A 25679-nucleotide genomic window follows, 5' to 3' on the forward strand; every position below is an offset into this window, starting at 1 on the left:
GCAGCGCGCTTCTGGCTGGCTTCGGGCGCGATTCCCCTTGCTGAGGGGCTGCCGCTGCTACGCGGCCTTGAGGCGTTGACTTCTGGAAGGGTTTTTGACCCGGGCGAGGCGCACTGGGAGAGGAGCTACAGCTGGTTAACGTAAGCGGTACAGGCAGAGGGACCCAGGCGCAAAAAGCCTTTTCACCTGAGGCAGTTCTTCAGGGGGATGGCACTGCTCCTAAACTTGCCCGGTTTTCAGCTTTCTCAGTCTGCTGAAGTGCACGCGTGATGGAGATCTAAATAGTTCTAATGTGATCTAATAAAAAGAAAAAAACCCAAAAAACCCATGTAGCTGGAGAATAGAAAGGAACTCTAGTTCATCTGAATGTTTTATAATCTCTACAGTGCTTCAGCATAATTTACTGGGTGCTATTTGACTTTGGTAGGCTTTTGCGCTGCATCCTGTGGGAGATAACGGTGTATTTATTGCTTGTAACATGTACAGTAAAACCCAGCCCTTGCCAGAATCCGTAAAACTTGGTAGGCATTTCTTGCTGATTTTTGGAGCAAAAGTTTGGCCGGTGTAGGTGAGTTTTGGGTTGCCTGCATACATAGCTGTATGTTAGACTCTGAGTCTTCAATTAGTCACCATCCCTAGAAGTATTTAAGAAACGTCTAGATGTGGCATTTCAGGGCATGCTCTAGTGGCAGAGATTGTAGGTTGTTTGGTTGGACTTGATGATCTCAAAGGTTCTTTCCAACCATGAAGATTCTATGATTCTAAATATTTGTGTAATTGTTCTTGTATCCGATCCTTTGGGCTTCAGTGGCACAGCTGAATATATGTGCAGATTTGATAGCTCAGAGCTTGTGTTTCCTAAATTTAGATGAAGAGGTAAGGTAGTGTGTGGAAGGCGGATAAGGGCTTTGTGGCTCTAAAGGCCAGGGGGAAAATTAAAACTTTTATCTGGGGAGGAAAAGGAGTAATGAGCTGTGCTGTCATGCGGTACCCCTGTGGTGTGCAGGTGTGATGAGCAGTGTAGATCTCTGGGATGATATCCAAAGAATCATCATGCTGTTATTCGTTGCATTTCTCTCTGTTCTCATGTAAAGGTGTTTTGAGGTGATGTGTCTGTGCATTATTGACAGGCAATACCTCCTCAATTCTTTATGACTTAAAAAAACTCCACAAAACAAAAGCTAGAAGATGTCTTTGGAGCCCGGGGAAGTGCTGTATATGCTTTTGTATGTGGCTCTTCTACCTTTGCTGATCTGTCGCTGGAAGTGTATGCAGTGAAAAATTACCAAAGAAGAGGGAACAAGCTTAGTATTACAGGCACTGTGATGCTTTAGTTTCATCAGCACCGAATGGTTAAGGTAAATTTAGAATAATACTGCCAACTACAGTTGTAGTATTAATGTTAGCCTTTACTATTGTCTAATCTGGGGACTGTTTTTTAAAAAAATTAAAATTATTTAATTTAAATCACTTCATTTGACTTAAAGAATTTGTTGGGCTTGACCACGAATGAGGAAGCAGCTGTGAGCACTTGAGAGCAGAAGTGGAACGCTGCAGCTGTCAAAAGAGGATGTCTTGCATAATAGTCCTTAGTTGCTTTGCTTTTTCTGTTTTGCTCGAGATTGTGTTTTCAGCATTACTGCATTCAGGTTTTGGGGTTGGAAGTTTTTTTTGGCTTTCTAGTTTTCTTTTTGCTGAAGATGATTGGCTTTGTTTTGGGTTTTTTTCTGGCTGTTCTGCATTAAACAGCTATACTTTGTTTACATGTTGTTTGCTAAGGTTAAGTTGTTTGCAGAGTGTTTGCTTACAATGATAGCGTGCTTTTGGTAGCGCTCTCCTGTTACTCCCCCATTCACTGTTTGAGCAGGATCTCGGCTGTTTGATCTGTGGGTTTTTGCCTGTTGGGGAGACTTGCAGTCCTTTGGCTGCTGCTTGTATTCCAGCCTGTCACACATAAGGCTAGCTGGGTTTCAGAGGGCTTATTTGTACAGCCCTTAAAGAAAGGCTAGTGGGATCTGGAAAGTCTTAGGTCGGTGATGCCAAATGCTGTCACTGTTCCTGCTTCTCTCAAATTTGTGACGGGTGGAAAATCCTACTTGTGGTAGGTGCGTGTCCTTCTCATCTTGTCTGTTGAAGATGTTGAGAAAGGTGGTCAGGTTCAGGCCCAGGCTTTGGGAGTGTGGTCAAGAGTTTTGATTAGGGACAATCCTTATTCTGTTTGATGTAAGAGGAGACAGTGAGATGACTCCTTTGTCTTTTGTGTATTTTTTTTTTATTTAAACAGCGACTTCAGCGTATTTTTCTTGGCTAAGAGTTAGCACCCTGAAGTTGTCTGCAGATGCTCTTTTTGCAATTAACAACTCTGTTCCCTGAAATACTAATGTATGTACTCAGTTGTAAATATGTGAGTAGTTTTTGTGTGGGACTGCTTAGCTGAGACAAGTCTACGCAGGCTGGAACCATGATACTGTAATCTACAGATTTCATTGTCATATTTTCATTTGATTTTCAAAGCTTTGTACTGCTGTGCTGTACTTTATACTAATATTTGTGTTTTTATTTTACAGTTGCTACACAAATTTACAAGAAAACTGGAATTTAAGCAATTATGGAGCTGGCTCATAGTTTGTTACTGAATGAGGAAGCATTAGCTCAAATCACAGAAGCAAAGAGACCTGTCTTTATCTTTGAGTGGTTAAGATTTTTGGATAAAGTGCTGGTAGCTGCTAACAAGGTAATTTGATGTTGTTTTCCCCTTTTTTCTAAAACATTTGTATCAATTTCATGCTAGAGAAAGTTGACAGGTAATTGCCAGGTGATAACTGTATGATTTCAGATTCAGCCTGAAGAGCCTCTGTATTAGTTTGTAGCTTTTCAGTGTTTAATTGTAGGCAGTCAGCTCGACTCTCTGTTATCTAACACATAGTTTGGTTTGAATTCTTCATTGTTGTAAATATTTGGAAGGCAAAACCTTCCCTTCAAGAGTAGGGATTCTTGATGCTAAAGCAGATTAAAAGATGTTCTAGGCAGGTATTACTGTATTTTTAGTAAGTGTTTTAAAAAAGTAAAAACTAAATAGGGTAACAGCTAATTCTGAGCATTTGACATCTCTCTCTGTTATTGATTGTATTTCAAATCTCTGAGAGACAAGCAACTTGCTGAATTACATCCAAGTGGGAGTGGTAGAAAATATACTTCAATCTCTTGTAGGTTTTTCTGGGTGTTAGAGGCAAGATGCAGCATTAAATTACTTTTCTTTTTTATTAATTTTTTGTCCATTAACAGACAGATGTCAAGGAAAAGCAGAAGAAACTTGTAGAACAGCTAACGGGACTCATCAGCAGTTCCCCTGGGCCACCCACACGAAAACTACTAGCAAAAAATCTTGCTGCTCTCTACAGCATTGGAGACACATTTACTGTTTTTCAGACGCTTGACAAGTGTAATGACATCATCAAGAGCAAAGATGATACTGCAGCCTATCTGCCCACGAAACTGTATGTTTAATATTATTAGGGAAAGGGGAATGATTTTTAAGCAAAGAATCTGCCTGTATATGTGCACGTTATGTTTAGTTATATTTTGCATGCTTAGTTGGAGTTTACGTATACTTGATAGAGCAGGATTGAGGTTGTGGAGAGCAGGACTCAAAGGTGACACGTTGCTGTCTGAAAGTGAGATGCTTTCCTCTAGGCAAAGGGTATCTTATGTTTCTTCACATGCTTATGTCATGGAGAGGAGAACAGTTGATGAAGTAATGCAATGAAGAAATTCCACGGGTGGGATTATTGATGATTGCACTCAGGTATCCCATTTAAGATGGAACCTGCAGGTTGTCAAACAAGAGCATTATCCATGCCAAGGGAATTTTAACCAAATGTTCAAGTTTTTTTTTCCATTCAAGTATTGCCTGTTTATATTCCCCTACTGTGGTACACTGCACACGTTTCTCAAACAGAGTCTGTATACTTGGATGTGTGTGTGCATTATGTGTGATACAGTTTGTCTTTATGTGTAGGAACAGTCTCACTAGTAGGAATCTGGTTAATGCCACAAACAGCATCTGCTAAAACTGTTTTTGGCACTTTCACAAACATGCTGCTTCATGTGTTCACAGTGTCCAGTGAGCCCAAATTTGGGTTGCCTTCAGACATTATCATAACAATAGGATTGAACAATAAAATCTGAAATAGTCACTGTTTGGGCAGATACCATCCTTTTATTTGAAGCCGCTGCAAGTCCGTGAGGGACTTGTGTAAGTGGGAAGGGTTTTGTACTGTAATATGCTCTGAAACTTACGCTAACAACTCAAGTGGTAGTCCAGAAGGTTTTTTACTGTATTTCAAACTTCAATTTTTGATGTTTGTGTAGAATTGTGTAGGAGACATGCCCGTTAAGGGATAGGCTGTGATGAGGTTGTACAAATAACTTTGCTAAAAAGTCATTTACCCAAGAATTTCAGGTTTAAAAAAGCGCCTTGTTCCTTTGTGATGAAAAAGTGCATGTCTTCAGGAGCTGCTTCCGTGACTGTGGAGCAATTTGTGTATTAAACTGCAGTACTATGTTAAAATATGCCTACTATCTAATGGCAGGGCATGGAAAATGTGTATATAACTGTGTATGGATCCAGTGATTTTTACAGTGCCTATAAATTTTCTTGTGTCATGCAATAATTTATGCATTTTAAGTTCTTAGACTTAAAAAAACCCCATAATTCAGTATCTACAAAAATGTGTCAGGATATATTAAAGGGTAGGGGTTATCTTGCAGGTGCTTGGAAAAGATGGTTTCTTGCTGAGATTTCAGCATATACTTGTTTTCTCCAGAATTTTTCTCTATGTGTGTAGATCTTGTAATAATACCCATTCAAATACATTTATGTTTCTAGAAGCTAATAACTTTTCTGTTACTTTTTTTGTAAACAAAAAAATGATTTAAATGCACACTGTTAGGCAGCCAGTATATCTAGTGGATAATGAATAGATTTTTATTCATCAGTGATGATTAAATGTTCGATTTAATAAGTTGTCTTCATTTAGATAATAGTGAAAAAGAGTACACCTCTTAATGTCTTTCTTCATAGGGCTGCTGTGGCATGTGTCGGAGCATTTTATGAAAAAATGGGCAGAATGCTGGGTAGTTCTTTTCCGGAAACAGTGAATAATCTTTTAAAGTCTCTAAAAAGTGCAGAGGTAAGTTTCAGATTATTTTATATATATGGTCTTGATTCCATTTAAACTGAAACCTGCTTCTTTCTAAGGTGTTTGCCAAAATACCTGGATTCTTTGTCTTCTACCTAGAAAAATGCAAATCATACACATAGTTAGTATCAAGTTAAACACACACTTGTATTTTTACTGCAGAGAGTTTAGTGTTTTGTCATATGAGTATTATAGTAGTTCCTTCATAGTAGTGCCATCAGTAATTAAAATTGCAAAATGGTTGTACGTACCATTTCTAACTATAGTCTTAGGATTTCTGCTCATATATCTTGAATAAACATTCAGTTGTTTAAAAATGAGTAATAGATACTAAAGTTTTGCAACAAAGATGTTCCTCTGCATGTGAGCAGGATACATTGTGCCCTGAAAAGAAAGAATGTGTCATAGTATTGAGAGAATGTGTCCTTGGCAGTCAGTGGGTCTGATTTGATGCAAATAGGTCTGTTGAGTTTATGTTTGGAGTTTCTTTTTGTTTGGTTTGTTTGGTTTTTTAAAAAATCTGTAACAAGTTGGAAGGAGTACTGATTGTGTGGATCTTGTCCTGGCAGCTGTTTTATTCGTCTGTGTTGTTGTACCTGTGTGTGGGTTTGTTGGTGGGGTGTGGTGTTTTTTTTTTTTTTTTTTTTTTGGTTCCTTCCAATTGTAGGTGCCTGCCTGTATGCAGATTTAGTAGGAAGCCGTTGACTACTTGGGCTTCCTATTCTCTCATATCAACTGTTTTTTCTTTTTTCCCAAGGCTGCAGCAGATGAATGGTGGGGCAGGACAGAAGCATCTTGTCTAGGACCAACTTGTTGCATTGCCTCAGCTCATCTTAATTTATGTGACAACTGAGGCAGTTTTAATAAAGCTGTGTATAGTGCTTACTACTATCTAAAACCAGCTACGTATCAGTTGTGTATGACTTCAGTGAACTATACTATCAATGTTTCCAAAAATATTCCTGCACAGAAGCAGGAAAATGCAGAATTATGCACCTGGTTCTTGATACAATTACTATGTCCGCATTTTTACATAAATGCTTTTCTTTGTGTGTGTGTCTGTGTGCAGTCTCAGGGCCGCAGTGAAATTCTGATGAGTTTACAGAAAGTCCTGAATGGACTTGGAGGAGCAGCAGCTTCTTGTCATCGTGATATTTATAAGAATGCCCGATCTCTGTTGACAGACAGATCTATGGCTGTACGATGCGCAGTGGCTAAGGTGGGTGTATTTCTCACCAGTCCTAGAATTTCTTGTGCTTTGACTGCAGCAACAACCTGCACTTGACCTGTGACCTGTTGTTTATAATAGGAAATTTGGTAATTACTTGGGCAAGGTGAGTCCTTACTAGTTTATATTTAAGGCTCAGACATTGGACCTATTTCATGTAAACGGAAGTACTTAATCCTGTCTTCCCCACTTTGTGAGTAAATATGCGATAGAATACATTAGCTGTGAGCTTCAGTGGGAGGAGTTTTTGGTAACATAGTTCTTTTGCTATGCTTTCCTTTTTTAATTTTCATTTATGTTTTAACCTATTCCATGAGTCTGATTGTTTACTCAGCTAAGTTATTGAATAACTTAGCTGAGTAAACAATGTGTGTGTGTGTATGGAAATTAACTCCTAAAATATTCATATTAAAATATTTGCTGAATAAACCTGACAATTATACTGATACTTAGATAAAAGGTAAGAATGGTCTCCATTGGTGCTCAGCAAGTTTTTTTTTTTCCTACAGTGTCTGCTGGAATTACAGAATGAAGCGGTGTTTATGTGGACAGCAGAACTAGAGAATGTTGCAACGCTGTGCTTTAAAGCTCTGGAAAACTCAAACTATGGTGTGCGAGTTGCAGTGTCAAAGCTTTTGGGGACGGTCATGGCTACAGCATTGATACCAAAACAAGCAACAGGTACAAGGCCTTCTGGATTCCATTTCCAAGTGTACAAACTGCACCTTCAGTACCATATTACATGACAGTGTTGCACAATATATTGTTCTGGTAGATGGAAGCTTCTGTGTGGATTGTTGGGTTTTATAAACTCTAAGCTAAAAAGAGTAGAGAGTGTTGTAGTTGTAATCAAAAAAAGGACGAGAGACCAAACTATCAAAAATCATCTGGGAAACATAGCTTATTTTTTAAGCATGTAAACGAGCTGTTATCTGAAATGTTGGCTAGATTTATGTTTGGAAGACAGTTTCGAATCGATAAGACTGGTTTTAAGATTATTGCTTGTATTGGTTGGAACTTCACGATTAAAAGATTGCTTCTCTTTTTGCAAAAGTGATGCGACAGAACGTGAAGAGAGCCACGCTGGAGGAGGTCTTGGAGCTCATGGCCACAGGATTTTTGCGAGGTGGATCCGGTTTCCTAAAGAGCGGTGGAGAGATGTTAAAAGTAGGAGGATCTGTCAATAGGGAAGTGCGAGTTGGTGTTACCCAGGTTTGTCATAAGCTGTAATTTTTTAAAATTTTTTTTACAATAAAGTAACACTTATACATAACTGTAATCTTTTAGCAGGAAAAATACACACTTCTGTTCTTTGTTTGTTTGTAAGTTAACTTACAAGTCTAGTTTGATTCACCTGGTTTGTAAGATGTACAAACAGTGTCATTCACCTAAGGTGCTTTCTTTTATTATTAATGTGCAGTAACAACAGATTAAAACGTGTGTTCAGGAAAGCTTATTTGATCAGTGTCTATTAGGTAGAATTAACTTGCAAAAATATTTGAAAACTTAGTATGTTAAAGATGTCAGTTGCGTGTTTAAATTCAGTTTCTTTTTAGAGAGGACGCACCGTCCTCTTGTGTGTGCTGTCTCTCTTTTCAGCTGCTGGGTAAAGTTTGCAGCCCTGATTTGTTAAACTACATTTCTTCTCTCCATCTGTCTGTCTTTAGTAGGTGAAATCTGATGAATGTGGAAGCTCTGCTTGTCTGATAGAGAAAAGTGGCAGCAGCATCCCTTCAAATTCAGTCATTCTCACTCTGACATATATTTCAATATAGTGCAGTAACTTGCCAAAATCCAGATTTTTTGATCATAGGGTATTTTGTGAAACCCTTTTATTTTTCTTAGCCTTTTTCAGGTGAACTTGGCAAAAATGCCCAGTCTTCATTGTGAATTAGAACATGTTCATACGGCTGGTGTTATTGACATTATGTTCTTAAAATGTTTAGAGAGACATTTAGAGCAATGGACTGGGTTTTCTTGCTGTCATACAAAGAGTATTTTGTGCTTTGCAGTGTATGTAGCAGTACAGGAGCTACTCTTGGTGCTGGAAACAGCTTAGCCTTAAGGACAGACCTGTCTAATGGCTTGATTCATCCTCCTTAGCCTCATTAGGGTTGTTTATTGCTAACTGGTATTGCTACTGTACTGCATTATGCATGACTATAACGGTAGTCTTTAGTCTTCAGTGACTGAATATAGTCTCTTGTTTCTGTTTTAATTGGATCTGTATGTAACTTCTGAATTTGCAGGCCTACGTTGTCTTTGTTACAACATTAGGAGGTCAGTGGTTGGAGCGCAACTTTGCTACGTTTTTGTCACATGTACTTGATCTGGTCTCCCATCCTCGTGCAACTCAGACCCACGTGGATGCAGTTTACTCTCGAAGATGTGTGTCCTTTATCCTGAGAGCAACTGTGGGCAGCTTACTTGGGGAGAAAGCACAGATTGCAGCTGCCAAAGATATATGTCAAGCCATTGGTAAACAAATGAAGGCAGTGGGTGAGAACCATTTTTCTTCATTCTTCATTCAACCAGTTGAAAGTTACTGTCGTTACACTGGTTCAGCCATTTTTCAGCTTTCTTCTACTGTGAGGAGTAATTTTGTTGTTATGGTAAAAGATAATCCAGCTGCTTTGTGTTTGAAATACGATATCCAAAATGCAAGTTCGACTTGAAAAGTGATTGTGTAAAACTGGCTTGTTATCCTGTGATGGCTTTTGACATTGCATTTGCTTAAAATGGAAGTGGGGAAAAAAGTGTGCATTTGCAATCTATCTTGGGATAGGTCGTATGGAAAGTTGTGCAGAATTCTTTACTACCAGTGTTGAAGATCCTGTAGGTCAGGATCTTGTCGTCCTTGTATATCCCCCACTAATATCCATACTGATATCCAGTTGGATTTTACAGGCAACAAATAAAGAATTAATCTGAAGGCTGGAATTAGATAAGATAAATGTGGCCCCTTTGCAAAAAATTTAATGATTAAGAGGACTGACAAAACTATGTTGGCATTTGTTTCTTATGAAATGAGTTAATTTGAGCTGGAGATTGAGAAAGTAAACTGGAATTGCACAACAATGCATTTACCAGACATCTGTTTTTTATCCTTTTCTGCTGCCATCTAATTGGAGTTTAAAGTAATATTTAACATATGGAAATGGAATTGATTTTGAAACTTTTGCAGCTTCTTCTCATAACTATTTTTTTGATAGGCTAGGTATATTTTGATAGGGTAGGTATGGAACCTTAAAAGGGTTCTGATTACAGTAAGTAACCTTTTACTTCCAGGAAAATAAGTCTATTGGAAATGCAACTTCTGAGATGAAAAAGTTGCAGAAATTCCTCCTTCTGCCACCTTGTTGCAGGAAATTCTATTATGTATTTGGATGATTGGAAGAACTGTTTCATTTTTTTGAGCATTTCTGATGAATTTGATGATAAATTTGAAGGATTTTTAATTGGTAATGATTGTTTCCCCTCATATAAGGGGGTTGATTTTCTAAATTTGCAGTGTAGTAGACACAGAAACATTAAGCTGGTACTAAAGTCCCTTTTCTTTGAAGTGACAGTGGCTGCTTCTGGGGTATTGTGTAGGAGAAAGAACCTACAATGGGATCTAGGAACTTAATTGGATAACTTCAAGATGATTAGAGGTTGTGATTAATTATTTACTGTAGGTCTGGGGTTTTTTGTTTGTTTTATTCCATATATATGCATAAGTTACTATGTATAGATACAATACACTCATGCTATATATGTGTATACTTGCTTTTGCCATGTTATACTGTTAATCCTACCGCTTAGTGCACTGCCAACCATAATGACTGCTGGACATCTATTTTTCAAGGTTTTAGGATGAGTGTATTTGGCTGACAGCTGTAAAACTATTTCTCTTCAGCGTGTCTTTGCTTTGCAAGTTCACGCTATGACGAAACTTGTGTTTTTGTTTTAATATAGGGTTGATGTAAAACTGAACTGTCCCTTTCTATCCTGTATATGTTCAGGTGTGATTCAAATGGTAGTTAAGCAACATGCTTTTGTTTTCTTTTCTGCAGAAGCAGTAGTGAATGATGCTAACAGTGAAAATAAATCAGGAGCTGCTGATGTAGCTGCAAGCCAGCATGTAATGGTGTGCGCCCTCCAGGAACTGGGTAGTCTCGTTCAGAGCCTGAATGCCACTGCATCTCCTCTTATTCAAGAACCCTCTATTGGTATGCAAATACATTTAAATAGATTAAATGAGACATTTAAGCAATAAATATGAAATATCACGAAATTTAGTTAAATAATAAATCAATATTGTAAGAAATAAATTGGCGAAACTGGCACTCCCTGTAGTACTCAATGTAGCTGTGTTTGTCAAGATCATTGTGTTTAGTACCCTAATTTTAGTTCAAGTTTGACAAAGTATTAAGCAACTATTGTGATTGAAGTCTGCCTAAAGCTGTATTTTAGGGTGAGTAAAGTTGTGATTTTTAGCATTGATTTGTTTCCAATAGTGGTTTTATAGGAAATACATTGTTTTGCTATATAAAGTCTGAAATATTTGCTCCTGGAAAGCTCTGTTGCCTTCAGATATCAACTTTCTGTGAGGAGGTTAAGAGTATTTTGTCGAGATGAATCTGTGAATAGTCCCATTTTAAAAAGCTAGTTATTTGCCTTAAGTTGACGAGGGTTTGTGTGGGTTTTTCTTGTTGGTGGTGGTTTTTTGGTTTTTTTTGTTTTTTTTTAAACATCCGAATCCACATTTATACTATAGAGTTGCAGTTTTAAGTTTTTTCAGTTTGTGGATGCCTATGTTTTTTCCAATGGAAGCACAAGCTCCTTTAGGCATTTCATTATGTAGGTTGTTGTCTTGATGCCTATGATGTTCTTCTCATGCTGATGTTGCTGGAACTGTGGGGTGGGGAAGGTGGTGCTCATATTTATTCCTTCTGTCTGCAGTGTCCCGTAAGAACAGAGGGCACTATACCTTGGTGTTATTTCTTCTAGCTGCTATGAAGTAAGCAGGTAGAAGTTGTTCACTAGCTGCAGAGAAAGCAAGCGATAAGGCCTGTGGGCTTTGAAGTAGGAGTTTGCAAAGTTAGAGATCTGTATGAAGGAAGGTGTTGGTGTGGAGACAGGTTGGACTGAAGAGCTCACAGTTAGAAAGCGCGATTAGCTAGGCATGGAGGTTTGGGAAGTGTAGAAAGATGGTAACTTGGCCCAGGGAAGACAGCATTGTCTCAAAAGCAGAGTACAGCAGTCAGTGACAGCTATAGTATGTGCTTGTCTACAATGTGAAGCAAAACCATAGATCAGTCTTACTGTTGCACTGTTATCGGCAACTTGTGTAAAGATGGGTAGATTGTAGGAATCATCTCATCCAGTGCCTGTTCCCTTATACAGGGTTACTGCCTCTTCTCAGTTTTTCAAGTGGTAGAAGTCAGTGCTATGGCTCTGGCAGCTCCAGCTTTGCTGGTAAAACCTAATGTGGAGCAGCATAATGCTAATAACACTTCTGTCTTTCCTTAAAGAAAAAGGTAAAGTCATAAAATTCAAGTACTTTAATTGTGACTTTCTTAACTTTCATGTTCCCTGTCTAGTATTCATTCAGTTTACTTGTCTTTGTATATTAAAAAGCACATCATAACTTTAAGACTGTAAACTCTCTTTTATGTAGGTCTGTTGGAGACAGTAACTTCAGTTCTTCTTCATCCCAGCATGGCTGCTCGACTTGCTGCGGCATGGTGCTTGCGGTGTGTAGCTGTGGCATTGCCTTTTCAGCTGACTCCGTTTTTAGACAGATGTGCAGAAAGACTCAACAATCTGAAGACCTCCCCTGAAGCTGTTAGTGGCTACAGTTTTGCAATGGCTGCTTTGTTAGGTGGTGTGCATCAGTGTCCCTTAGGTATTCCTCATGCCAAAGGAAAGGTGAGATGAGTGTTTCATCTATGAGTGAGTTAACAGATACCTTTTGGTCTAAAAGTAATAGCTTTGCAAAATGTGTGACATATTAGCGAGTTAAAGCATTATTGGAATTGAACTTGTGCCTAGCAAGAGAGCAGTGGCCAGAGTGTGTGCTTATAGTATTTCAGTTGCAACATTTACCAGCTTTTTTGCCCTCTCTCTTTCAAATTTACATTCTTGTTTGGCATATTAATGAATAATTGCTGAAGAGACTATAACTGTCTGTATTGTCATATGCATAAAAGTAATGATCTTTATTAAATATAATCTGTATTCATTGTTTCTAGAAGGTCAATTTAAATTATTTGAGAACATCTGTAGGGTGGATGTTACAGTAGCTAGCAGTGGCTAAATTTATACTTTAAAAATCCATTGGTGTTTTTCATTGCTGCAGATGGTGGTCAGTATTGCTGAGGATCTGTTACGAACTGCTGCACAAAACAGCAGACTCTCTTTGCAGCGAACTCAAGCTGGATGGCTTTTACTAGGAGCACTTATGACTTTAGGTTCGTGAAAACAGTTGCTTTTTGTTTTATTTTAGTGCTTGTCCAACATTTCTGATCATCCACTGTGGCAAATGGTCTTCTACGTATAATCAGTGCAGTATCTAGCACACAAGTATTTATACCAAGGGAAACAAGAGTGTTGGTGCATTTATTTCAGCACGTTGTTTATGCTGGGGAGGAGGGAAACATTAGTGTTTATGTAAACTGAAGGATAGTAGAAGGTGTTGTACCTAAGAAAAAAAATAATTCTGCTCTGTTTTTAGAAACACAGCCTTTAGTCATTCTGTGAAAAGGGCAAAATTGCCCATAGTCTTCCTTCCTTAGTACTGTGGTATAGAAGAAATGGACTGAAAATAAAATGTAATCAGCATTCCAACAAGTTGTATGTGTGCCTCTGGATAGGCAGCAGTACTGATTAGAAATGTTATCAGTTTAAAAGCCATTCAGTTGTCTTTTAAAAAAAGCCAGCCTTCTGTTCATATCTGCCATCACAAAAATACCAGAAGCTGTATTTTGGAGGTTATAAGTATACTCTCAAATTTTGCAGCGATAGTGGTGTTTTTGTTTTGAGTTTTTTATACTGGAAAATGTGATAAAGTTCTGCTGGAATCTGTAGTATTTTGATCTCTCGGCAAATACCATTTTGTGTTTCATCTTGCTTCTCTAAATTGTCCCTTTATTTTTTTTCCCCCGGCCTATTGTCATGTTTTTCTAACAGTGTATCACTATTTTGGTTGTCCTTCTCCAGTCTATTTTTAATGTACTTGCACTGGATCTTCTGGAGCTTTTTCAGAAGTTTTCTTTAAACTTGGCCATTAAACTAGTTACATAATCAGTAACTGGCAGTTATTTTTCTATTCATTTTATGAAAAAGTTAGGGTAGGCTAAAGAGCTTGCCTTCAAAATTGTAATATAAAAAAAAGGAGAAGAGAGAATAAAAAGATAATAAAAAGACTGAGTGCAGTGATTATGTGACAATGTATAGAATTGCCTATTTACTATTTTTAGTACTGATATCAACAAACAGACTTAATCTATACTTTTTATTTGCCGCACTTTCAACCTAGAAATGAGAAAGAATTTCCTTTGTTTTTCATTGTTCAAGTATGGAGAAACAGCAAAAGTCTTCATAGTAGATTGTTCACGCTTAATTAAATATAATATTATACTGTCACTTTTTTTTTTTTTGCATAGGTCCTTCTGTTGTTCGGTATCATTTGCCTAAGATGTTGCTGCTATGGCGGAACGTGTTTCCACGTTCCCTGAAGGAGCTGGAAGCAGAGAAGGCGAGAGGAGATTCTTTTACCTGGCAAGTAACACTGGAAGGCCGTGCTGGGGCTCTGTGTGGTAAGAATCTCAAACTTTGAGATTACAAGTGTGTAGTAAACCAAAACATGATCCCAAGTATTCCAGGGAGAACTCTTGTAATTTCCCTGCTTTCTTTGAAAATGAGTAAGATTTGTCAGATTTTCATCAATGTGACCTGGTTGTGGCATATAGTTTCATAAATGTGTCACACAGTCTTTGAATAAACATTTTTAATTGCTGCTTTTTGATGTTCCTTTAGGATCTCTATCTTGCTTATGCTTTATATTTGTATGTCTCAGTAAAATTTTGATTTAAATTTTTTTGTTATTAGCTATGAGAAGTTTTGTTGCTCACTGTCCCGAGCTCCTTACAGAGGATGTGATCAGGAAATTGATGACACCAATAGAATGTGCCATGACAATGATGTCGCAGTAAGTAGGCAGTTTTTGCTCTTTATTTGCCTTTGTCGTTTCCTGGACCTGAAATAGTAGAACTAATTTGTTTTAATTCATATTCTAACCTAGCACTGCACTGTTGCCCCTTGTCCATGTTGAAAAAAGCTTTTACGAGCATTGTGTTTATGGTTTTCAGATTTGTAAAAATATATTATTGCATAGCCTGTGCTGAAAAGCCTACCATGGTAATTTTTATTAACTGTGTTTTGGATTTCCAGCTCAGTGAGCTCTTGAGTTCATGGTTTGCTTATCCTTATGCAAGAAGTGAGAAAACTAAGATACTGGTGTACTAGATGTTAATCAATAAACTCTCTGATGAAACGTACAAATGAAAAGACTTCAAATGTTTTACAGAGTAAAAGAAAAAAACATAGTTTCGGGCTGGGTTTTGTGGTTTGGTGTCGTGTAGTCCATGTCCACCCTACCCGCCTCCTGATCAAAGATAAGAGTTTCTTCTGAGGAGGTGCATGTCTCCAATTTACAGCAGTGTTTTTTTTTTAAAAAAACAAAGTTTGCTCAGTACAATTACCTGTGAAAACGTATTGAAAATTTGAGTAATGCTGCTCAGGGTAGTTCACTGAACACTTGTTTTCTTGTCTTGACTAGAAACATGTCTTGTGAAAAGAAATCTGAAAATATTCTTTTCAGTAACTGCAATATTTCTGAGTGTCTTTTTCTCTTTTGATTCTATAGCATTCCATCAGTAATTAAAGCCCATGGAGCTCATCTCAAAGCTAGTGCAGCTATGGTCCGTTTAAGACTTTATGATATATTGGCTTTATTACCTCCGAAGACATATGAAGGTACATAAATTTTTAACAATCTTTATTAAAGTAAAAATTCTACTTACTCCTTGTGATGTATTTTTGGTGCTTGCCTTTGAAGCTGTTATAAAATTCAAAATAGAATACTAGGAATCTCCAAGGGTCTTATACTGTCAAGATGACATACAGAAGATGAGGAATATAGTACAACTACAGAGTAGAATATTGCAAAATATTAGAGTAACACTTAGAGTATAAAAGTTACAGTCCTGTTTGTAGGATTGGCATGTATGGAGATCATGTTATGAAATGCAATTTAGGTGTTTTATTTCATTTTTACTTAAAAGATAGAGAACATCATGCCCCCATACTCAAAGGGCAGATGTGAGAATGAAGATTTAGTTTTGGTTTCTGGTGGTGTCTTTTTTTTTAACCTGATTTGATCTATTAGACAGATTTATGCTATTATTATTAGACTGCCAGGCACTGTCACATGACCTGACAGATTAGTTTTTTGTTTTTTGCTTGTTTTTTGTTAATTCATTACACTTACATGATCACGTGGATGAGCAAATTTTTGCAAAATCTGGATTGTCATCCTGGAAGGGATGGCCTGACCTGTTGTTTAGAACATTGATTTGGGAATTGGGAGCCTGGCGTTCTGTTTGAAGTCTTGCTCTCAACTCTGATCTTGTCAGGTTTACTTCTCTGTCTGTTTGCTACCTGTAAAATCGAGGTAATGGTACATGCTTTGGTTTGTAACATCTGATCTCTAGCTGAAATGTTTTGGATAAGAAGCAGCAATGATTCTTTTTAATGTCCGTCCTTTTAGGATCATTTAATGCACTCCTTCGAGAGTTGGTAGCAGAATTTACTTTGACAGACAACTCTGCTAATACAACCACATCACTCCTAAGGTCTCTTTGTCATTACGATGATAGTGTTCTTCTTGGCTCTTGGCTGCAGGAAACAGATCATAAGTCAATTGAAGACCAGGTAATAAAAAAACAGAATGACAACAAATTATCTGCACTGTCTGTCTGTGATGTGTGTGTGGGGGAAGCCTTCTGAAACCGATGCTTCATGCCTTGTTTTTACTCTTATTTCAGAGGTTTGTTAAGTGTAAGTCCTTCCATCTACAATGTACCATTTTGATTTAAAACTGCCTACAGCTGAGATACAAGTAGTGTTATGCAATTTATATGGTTGTCCTTAGTGAACTGACCGCATTTCTTTAAAACAAAACAACACTCCCCTGATCAACCTAGTCTAGAAGTTGTTTTCATATATTTTTTTTGAACCAGGATAAATGTAAGTTCCAATTAAAAATGTTTCATAATGAAACTGCTGTCAAAATATCAGTATTGCAAATGGTGTTATAGCAAAACAAAATTTAATTGGTTTTATAGGTGTAGTATGAAATCTTACATTTCATTTGGAAGTGTAGACACAATTTTGTTGGCATTATAAAGCTGTACTTCTAACCAAAAAAAGTGAGTCTTTGAAACATAGGAATTAAAAATTTAAAAAAAAGGAAGCAAGTATTGCTATGGAGGTCTTTAAATAAAATTTTTGAGATCAACTGGTAGTGTTGATCCAGTTGTTTTTCATATGGTCCTTGGAGAAGAAATGTAGCGTAGAGAACAATTTGTTAATTTTAAATAGTTTAGGAAACTATGTAGTAATAGCCATGTTTTTGCTTTCCTAATTTGTGATAACTAGGACTTCTTTTAAGAGGAATACAGAGCCACTAGATTCTAATTTTGTTTTATGATTAAATAATTAACAAGTTATGAAAATAAGTCTTCAGAAAACAGATGATTGTTTAATTGTGTTTCCTGAAAGAATGGTGGTTAGAAGTATTTTCATGATGATAGGAATCTCAGTAATTTTAGTATTGTTCCTAAATCTTTCTGTGTAGGTTATCATTACAGCCAAACCTGATTATTTAATATACTGTACTGTAACTCAATGCTCAAGCAGAGAGTGAATGAATAACCTTTTTCCTGAAGTGTCACTTGGTACCGTGATTCAGAAGCTACTATAAATACCAGAATTCATCTCCTTTCTCTAATTTCTGTCTCTTACTACCAGAATTGACAGTTTGTGCATTTATCCAGCTGTTAACTGCTATCACCCTCTGGGATTTAGCTGGCCCTTTAAATTCTAGTGTGTGTATGGAGGGGCGTATTTGCAACTGCAAATGCAGTTGCATTCAGGTGTTTTTCACTGCAGCTGCATTTCAGGTGTTCAGCTATTTTGTTGTTTGAAGGTACTGCATAGTTGTTTTGGTTATCCCTAGTTCCAAATTCTATGTGCAAAGGTGTATTCAGAAGTATTCGTATTGTGTGGCATTTTGCAGCTTCAGCCAAACAGTGCATCTGGAAGTGGTGCTTTGGAACATGATCCATCTTCTATTTATTTGCGCATCCCTGCTGGTGAAGCCGTACCCGGTCCCCTTCCTTTAGGAGTATCTGTCATCGATGCATCTGTGGCTCTCTTCGGTGTGGTTTTTCCTCATGTCTCTTATAAACATAGGTCAGTTTACGTCACTGTTCAATTTCAGAATCAAATGCCTTGTTCTCTGGATAGTTATATGTTTTGGGTTTTTTTGCTTGAAATAAGAATCTACTTTGATATTAACTGTCTTTAAATTCGGAGTTTAGTATTTGGTATTCATTGCATCTTAGGATTCCAGAATATGTCTACTCAGTTTCTAAATAAGGTGATTTCCTCAGTTTTATCAATTTTGAAGATCAGAGTTCAGAGGTGGAGGCTGGATTCTCCTCTGCTCTTACTGCATTTAACAGTAGTAATATCTCTGCAACCAAAATTTCCTGCAAAAATATCCACTGTGATTAACTTCAAGTCAGCCTTGAAAACATAGCAGTGGCATCCAATTTCATTTGGCTTCCACAAGTAAGACCATTTGATTTATACTCAGCAAATGATTTCATGCATGATGAAAAAGAGGGAATGGAATTCAGCGTATTTTCCTTTATGTTCCACATTACTATTGCAGAGTTATGAGTTGTCAGGACTACTTTTGTCATTCAGTTTAGCTAATTTGTCACTGAGCACAGAGTGAAAGCAGCTCTAAGATGCATTTCAAAGTAAAATTATCCTTCAGTGCAATCCTGATGGGAACAGTTTTTTTTCTAGCAGTCAATCTCATTTTGCCCTAAGCACAGGATAGACTTGAGGCCAGCTTGTAGCACTGTATCTGTTGTTAGCTGTGGAAGGATTTGGCTGGGGAACTGCCGAGTAGTTAAGAATGCAGATTATTCGTTATATGCCTCTTCTTGGTTTTTTCTAGGGAGTAGTCCTACTCCCAGTAACACTTTCTGTCATGGTTAAATTGGGGGAAAAGGGAGGTTAAATGGGGAAAACAATAGGAATAATAATAGGAATATGGAGGGTACCACTATTTTGAATGGTAGTGAAGAGGCAGCATTTTTCCCCTCTTGTTCTTGTAGCTTTCTAGTTATACAGCCAAATGTATTTGAAAACTCACTTCCCCTTGGTGGTGTGTTGTCTTCAAAAGGAATAGTAAACATCTGAGATGAGCTAAAAGAACCAGCAAAGTGCATCTGTGGATGAGCTGAAAGAACCAGAACAGTGATGTTCAAAGTAACTGTACCCTTTCCTAGCTAAACTGAATACCTTCTGCAGGCCCTGAAGCATAAATTCTGTGACTGAACTTAAAAAGCCCTTTTGTTGTGTGTGGTTTTTTTACCAGCTGTGTTTCAGTTTGTATTTTGAAAGAATATCACTTAAATGATGTCTTCCCTTTGTTTTAGATTACAAATGTTGGATCACTTTGCTGAATGTGTCAAGCAGGCTAAAGGTGTTCGGCAACAAGCTGTGCAGCTTAATATCTTTACTGCTGTTCTTAGTGCCTTGAAGGTAAAACTCGTAAACTTGCAGAGGATGCCAAAGTTCAGTTTGATTCATCAATTTGTATTTGATACAAAAGGTTGTTAGAATAACATTACTAAAGCTACCTCTTAAGCATTCAAAAGTTTGAAAATACGAAATTGAAGTTTTTTCAGATAGTAGCTGAGCTCTTGTCTGCATGTATCAGTACAGAGAATAGATGAGGCTCATGTAGTCAGTATTCTATAGTGTTCAGTCTTATCTTGTTTTATTTCCTTTTTCAATCCTATAGTTTTATTTGCACTGTACTCGTGGATTTAAGTACTCTTTCATATATACTCAAAAAACCCCTCATGTCAGAGTAGTGTCCAGATGAGGCTCATGGAAACAAAAACAAAAATAGATTTAGGTTTTCCACTTTGGATGTCTTAATTCTTAAGAGTCTTCTTAAGAGTCTTCTTCTTAAGACTCCCTAAATTGCGTAGAACTCTAGATGCTTACATCTGGTCCCACTGACTTTAGTTACAGCTCTGTGTTCTCTAGCTACACTTGGAAATTCAACCTCATGCTATCAAGTCAGGAAGCTAGACAGCAAGTCACAAATAATATTCCTGAGAAATACTTAGTTTCAGTGACTTGCATGGTGTTTTAGAGTGTAGGATTTTCTTTCTAGTCAAATTTCTTAAGGCATTTCTAGTTTATTCCTGCTGCTGTTTTATATAGTTCCCAGTTCACGATTCTGTTGGACAACATCTGTCATCGTCATCCTTGTTCATCTTCAGAGCAACTAAGTGTCCTGTGCACTGAGGAAGCTACCCTTATAGAAGTGCCAGTCTGTAATTAAAGATTGGATGAGATTCTTCTTGTCTGACTTTTGCCATACAAAAAAATGGCTGCCTAATTTAAGTTATTTGTTACTGAGGCTCTGTGTTGATGAGCACATCATTGGCAAAACAGCATCTCTTTTCCTTGCTTTGATCTTAGATGCGTGAACCATGTTGCTACAAGTTGAAAAGTAGATTCTGAGACAGATGCCTGGACTTTCCCATGCCATGCCAAATGGCCAAAGAATTGTCAAAATTCCTAGAGCTGAAATGAGGATTTCAGAACAAAAAATGAGAATCTGTGGTAGAGCCATCAACTTCTTCCTCTATATTACGTGCAGTGTTTGTACTTTTGCATGGGTTTAATTATTTTTCCCAAAGTAAAAGACGTTTTGAAAGTAGTAGTGAAAGGTGATGTGCAATTAATGAAATTTGGGAACCAGGGAAGCCGCAGAAGCGGTGTTTAGTGCTAGTGTTCTGTAGAATGTTCACGTAACAGGCTGTATGTTTGCAAACGTGATTAAGAAGAAAAAATTTTTTCATCTACCTAAAATGTCTTTAAGAGATTATTGCAGAAACGTAACTGAGCTGTGGTTTTCCTGTCTGACAGAAAGAGATGTTGCAGTTAGATTTTAAAGCTTCTTTTTTTCTGGAGTATCTGTGTAAAGCTAGCTCAGATTCAGTAGCACGAAGGTGCCCGTAGCACGGTAATACATTTGGTAAGAGACTGGTGCAACAGGTCTTCCTGTATGTGAAATAGGTATTGTGTTAGCAAACATAAGGCTGAGTATATTGTTGATTTTAACTTTTAAATATTTTCAACTGGTATATTTTAGGATAAAAGACCACAAATTTAAGCAAAAATAAAAGTGCATGATTTTTAATTGAAGATATCAATATGTATTCCCTTTCTCCCCTGCTTTGGAATGCTTTTTCATATTTTTTTTTCTTGTAGGGTTTAGCTGAGAATAAAAGCACATTAGGACCAGAAGAAGTCCGTAAATCTGCTCTGACACTGGTAATGGGTGCCCTTGATAATCCTAACCCTATTTTGAGATGTGCAGCAGGCGAAGCTCTTGGCAGAATGGCTCAAGTAGTTGGAGAAGCCTCTTTCATTGCTAGAATGGCTCAATACAGTTTTGATAAGTAAGTTGGTTTTGATTCAAAAAAGGAAATAAGAATATAATTTAACATAGTTTGGAAGATTCCTCTATTAAATGCCATACTGATTATTCTCTTCATACTTGATTGCTATGATTATGTAGAACTAACAAACAGAGTCTTCTCTTTTTGATTTATTTTATGTGATTCTTCCAGGAATAAAAGCCGAGTTGTTAAACTACTTGGGATGTGAAATGATACCAACGAATAGTTTTTGATGAGTTACTTAAGGTGCCTAAACTGCTTCAGATAGATAAACATAGCTTACACTAAGTATGTGTGTAATATGAATTGTGCGTTAATGGTTCTGTTTCATCAAAACATCCTCTTTACATATTGATTTAACTTATCTGCTGGCCCATAATTTTTTTCCATGTTCTGTTGTTAATCTCAGGTCTTTAGAAAGATGTCTGGTAGATATAACAAGACAACATGTTTCCCAATTTTCAGCTTTAACTTAAGACATCAGCCTATCTGTGAATCAGAATGCATCTGATTCAGGGCTGCAGCCCATGTTTTTGGCTGGCCAGGCTGCATGCACATAGCCTCAGTCCAGCTCTTCTACCTCTGGGTAATTCAATTTTTCCTATCATCTCATCTTGTAATAAAGTACATCATCTTTACTGTCTTTCCTTGAATTTCAGTTACTGGGACTATTTTCTTGGATTCTTATCTAGGATTCAAGTTGTTAATGATTGCCAGTCTGTTGACACTGTCAAGTAATTTTTTTTATATTTGAGAGTTGCATTTACTTTGTTGTTCACTGACGTCTAAGAGCATGCTTGCCTCTCACACACAGACAACCTGGGCAGAAAAAAATTCTTTCTTTGTTCTAATTAGGACATCCTTCCGTTCTCTCCCTTCCCCACCCCTAGAAGGTTTAAATTAAAAAGTTATGTATGTGACATGCATTCAGAAGCAGAAGTATTGTTGAAAATACTCAACAAGTCATTGCTTCTTACAACTAGGTCATTCAGAATGCAATTCATTCTGGTATAGTTTCATTAATAAAACACTATTTAAAAAAAAAAACAAAACACAAGCTTTATTTGAAAAGTCATAGAACTCAGCTGTAGAAGAAGGCTGCTGTATTAAAAAGTTATTCAGTTGACTTTGCCGTGGAAGACATAGCTGTGGATTTCTTTGTAATTTCTCAATATGTGTTGTCATTTTTCCATTCTTGATTCCTTTTCACTGGAGTGGTCTAGCAATGACTTTTCTGATTGTTAAATTAGTCTGCTGTGAAACATTGGTATACACTAGGTGCTTTTCGTATATTCTTTCGCTTCCAAAACTCTTCTTCATCTAAAATGTCAAGTTCTGACCAGGAAGAAAGAAAATAACTATTAATTTTTTTTAACTTGCCTTATATGTAATCCAGTTTAATAGCAGTATAGATTAAAAACATTGTTTTTGCTTTTATTGTTAAGGATTCTCAAGGTCTTGTAAGATGGCCTGCAAAATTCTGTTAGTTGTTTGCACTGTTATGGAACTTGAAGGGTTCTTTGTAAGAAACTTAGTAAATTACATTATTTCCTTTTATTTAAATGTTGATAGGTTAAAATCTGCTCGGGATGTTGTATCAAGAACAGGCCATTCTTTGGCTCTGGGCTGTCTCCATCGATATGTTGGTGGAATTGGTTCTGGACAGCATCTGAAAACTAGTGTCAGTATTCTCTTGGCTTTGGCACAAGATGGAACCTCTCCTGAAGTCCAGGTAAAAAACACAATCATCACAAAACTCGTTTAAAATGTTCAGGATTAAAATTAAATGTTAAATTACCTATTCAGATGTTCTTTAGTAGAGATTGTCACAGGTAAGACAAATCATACAGATGTAGCGTGTGCCAGGGAGCATGAAAAAAGTGGAACTTCCCTTACAAAGTCTTACAGTACAGAATCGCAAATGTGTACTGCAATTAAAATGTAATCTTATTGTTAGTTAAGCAGGCAGTTGCAAGTGGTCACGTTAATTCATATTGACAAGCGTTACAGAGAAGCTAAGTAAACGTTTTTTAAGCAAGGACATACAGAGCTAGGCTCAGTCTGCATACAAAGTTTGTTTAAATTTCCTAAATGTATTACTGAAAAATATTCCTTTGGTTTTTTTGATAGACCTGGTCTCTCCATTCACTTGCCTTGATAGTAGATTCTAGTGGACCAATGTACCGGGGATATGTGGAACCAACGCTTTCTCTAGTTCTTACTCTGCTCTTAACTGTTCCGCCATCGCATACGGAAGTACATCAATGCTTAGGCCGATGTCTTGGAGCTATAATAACTACTGTTGGGCCTGAGCTGCAAGGTTAGTGGGAATTTGAAGAGAAGACAAAAAATCTAACTTGTACAAAGATAATATATTGCAGTCTGAAAAGGAAGCAAATAAATTTTTGTTCGTTGCAGCTGGGGGGGCAGGGGGATGTTGACAAATTTAGTTACAATCCTGCAAGCAACCTCACTTCTGATCCTACTTATTATTGCTTAGCGCTTTTTTGATTGCAGTTTGAGATTTATACAAAGAAGTTGCAGTGGTGTATTGTGTTCTGGCTAGTGGCAAATTTGCATGGTAGGTAAAAGATGAAAGAAACCCTCGCTGCGTGTTTTGCCCCTATTTTGGTGTATAGGTGGGGCGAGAGGCAAGATTTTTCCTCTGCTTTCTCAAAACATGGTGATTTTATTTTTAGCTGCTGGCAATATCTTAAGCTTGACATCATTGATAATGCTGTGAACTATAACTCATTTCCACTCATTCTTGATATTCTTAGATCATGGTACCTTACTGTAGAGAATAAGATTTTCGTCATGCCAAACACTATCTGAAATTCTGTGTCTCCGATGGCAAAACCACGGACCTGTTTTTTAGGAGTATTTATAGGATCATCTTTGATGCAGTGACAGAGAGACAGCCATTAGTGAAATTTTAACTCTAAATAACTGAGCTTAAATTTCTCGTTATGAAAAATTTCTAGATGATTTAATGGAGGTTTTGTATCTGCTTGTTATGTGTTAACTTTTTGATTTGGAGTGTCACTAGCTTTTTAAATAAATAACTTATGTAGAATGGCTTCTGCAGGTTACTTTTTTCTGTAAGTCAAGATTTTTTTATAAACCTCATGAAGGTTAATTCTTAAAATAGAGAGGGATTATTTCTCAAATTAAATACTGTTCTTTTGAATCCTTGTCCTATTAGAGCAGTGCAATTCATATGATTGAGCTAACTAAAATCACCTGCCTACATGTATGCTAGCCTAAGTGTTATCTGCTATTTTAGGAAATGGCTCAGTGCATAAAATGTTGCCCATATGTATAGAACGAAAGAGACTTTCAAAATTGAAATTCAGATAATTTTACTGGTTTCATGTCTTGGGAAGATATTCTTAAAATATTTCTGACTGAAGATCACTGATCCAAAATTTCATTTGGACAGGACATTGTTTAACTGAGCTAAAAAGTAGAAGTTGAAACACTGTGTAGTGTTTCTTTGAAGTTGTGTAGATACTAATTTGTGTTGGGAATTCAGAAAAGTTGCATGTTAATCTGAACTCTAAAGCTTTAAAATTCTTGTTTCTCAAATGTTTAAAGTCTACAGTTGTCATACAAAAATTATGCTGTGTTAAGGATATCATATTACATCATTAGGTAATGGAGCTACAATTTCAACAATCCGTTCTTCCTGTTTGGTGGGATGTGCAATCACACAAGACCATTCAGACTCACTCGTTCAGGCAGCTGCCATCTCCTGCCTTCAGCAGCTTCATATGTTTGCACCACGGCATGTCAACCTGTCCAGTCTGGTTCCCAGTCTCTGTGTGAGTACAAAATGCAGCCCTTTGGTTTCTCAAAGTTTGATGTACGTGCTTAGCAAAATGTTAAGGATACCCATATGGAATAAACAAGTCACACTTGCAAAAACATGTGAGTGCAGTAAAAGGATGCCTCTCCCCAAGCTGTTTTAGATCTTTTCAGAATGCTGCCCAAATTGAAGTCATAGAGTCTGAGTGTCTTTCACCCTAGATAGCACAAGATAGCAAGCATTTATATACAATATAACTGAGTAAAACAGATGTTGAAACGCTCCGTTTCCTCCAACTGCACACTTAGAGGGAAGTGCGTGAGCTAGGGAAAGGTAGGAGATTTTGCATTTATTTTAGTACTGTCAGCATAGTAGATGCTGACATTCAAATTCTTGTGCTGCTGCTGTTTGCGTTGCTTTCTCCCTCCATTAGTGTTCTGTCAGCAAGTCCTGGCTTAAGCCTGGAAGTGCGGCAGAGGCTGGAATCCGAGGCATACCAAATACGACTTTAAGAGGAAGGGTGTTGTGTGTGGGTTGTTGTTTCTTGGTGTGGTGTTTATTTTTTTTTTTTATTACTACTGGTTTAAAAATTTATTTTTTAGAGGGTTCAGTAG

General features: G+C 37.2%; 1 protein-coding gene across 5 annotated transcripts in view; it reads left to right on the plus strand.

Annotated features, from left to right (window-relative positions):
• Positions 1-25679, plus strand: part of HEATR5B (HEAT repeat containing 5B) — a 63384-nt gene that overhangs the window by 4294 nt on the left and 33411 nt on the right. For all 5 annotated transcript variants that reach the window (XM_054194762.1, XM_054194761.1, XM_054194764.1 and 2 more), the window contains exons 2-21: positions 2568-2734; positions 3286-3497; positions 5084-5192; positions 6271-6420; positions 6939-7110; positions 7484-7641; positions 8679-8928; positions 10485-10640; positions 12092-12342; positions 12773-12884; positions 14079-14231; positions 14524-14623; positions 15341-15450; positions 16244-16407; positions 17774-17949; positions 19212-19317; positions 21067-21257; positions 22830-22989; positions 23388-23577; positions 24912-25081. In XM_054194762.1, coding sequence (XP_054050737.1) covers positions 2609-2734; positions 3286-3497; positions 5084-5192; positions 6271-6420; positions 6939-7110; positions 7484-7641; positions 8679-8928; positions 10485-10640; positions 12092-12342; positions 12773-12884; positions 14079-14231; positions 14524-14623; positions 15341-15450; positions 16244-16407; positions 17774-17949; positions 19212-19317; positions 21067-21257; positions 22830-22989; positions 23388-23577; positions 24912-25081 — 3216 coding nt within the window. In that variant the 5' untranslated portion in view covers positions 2568-2608. The remainder of the gene's footprint in view (positions 1-2567; positions 2735-3285; positions 3498-5083; positions 5193-6270; positions 6421-6938; positions 7111-7483; positions 7642-8678; positions 8929-10484; positions 10641-12091; positions 12343-12772; positions 12885-14078; positions 14232-14523; positions 14624-15340; positions 15451-16243; positions 16408-17773; positions 17950-19211; positions 19318-21066; positions 21258-22829; positions 22990-23387; positions 23578-24911; positions 25082-25679) is intronic.

Source organism: Rissa tridactyla, chromosome 3 (genome assembly GCF_028500815.1).
Source record: "Rissa tridactyla isolate bRisTri1 chromosome 3, bRisTri1.patW.cur.20221130, whole genome shotgun sequence".
NCBI lineage: Eukaryota > Metazoa > Chordata > Aves > Charadriiformes > Laridae > Rissa > Rissa tridactyla.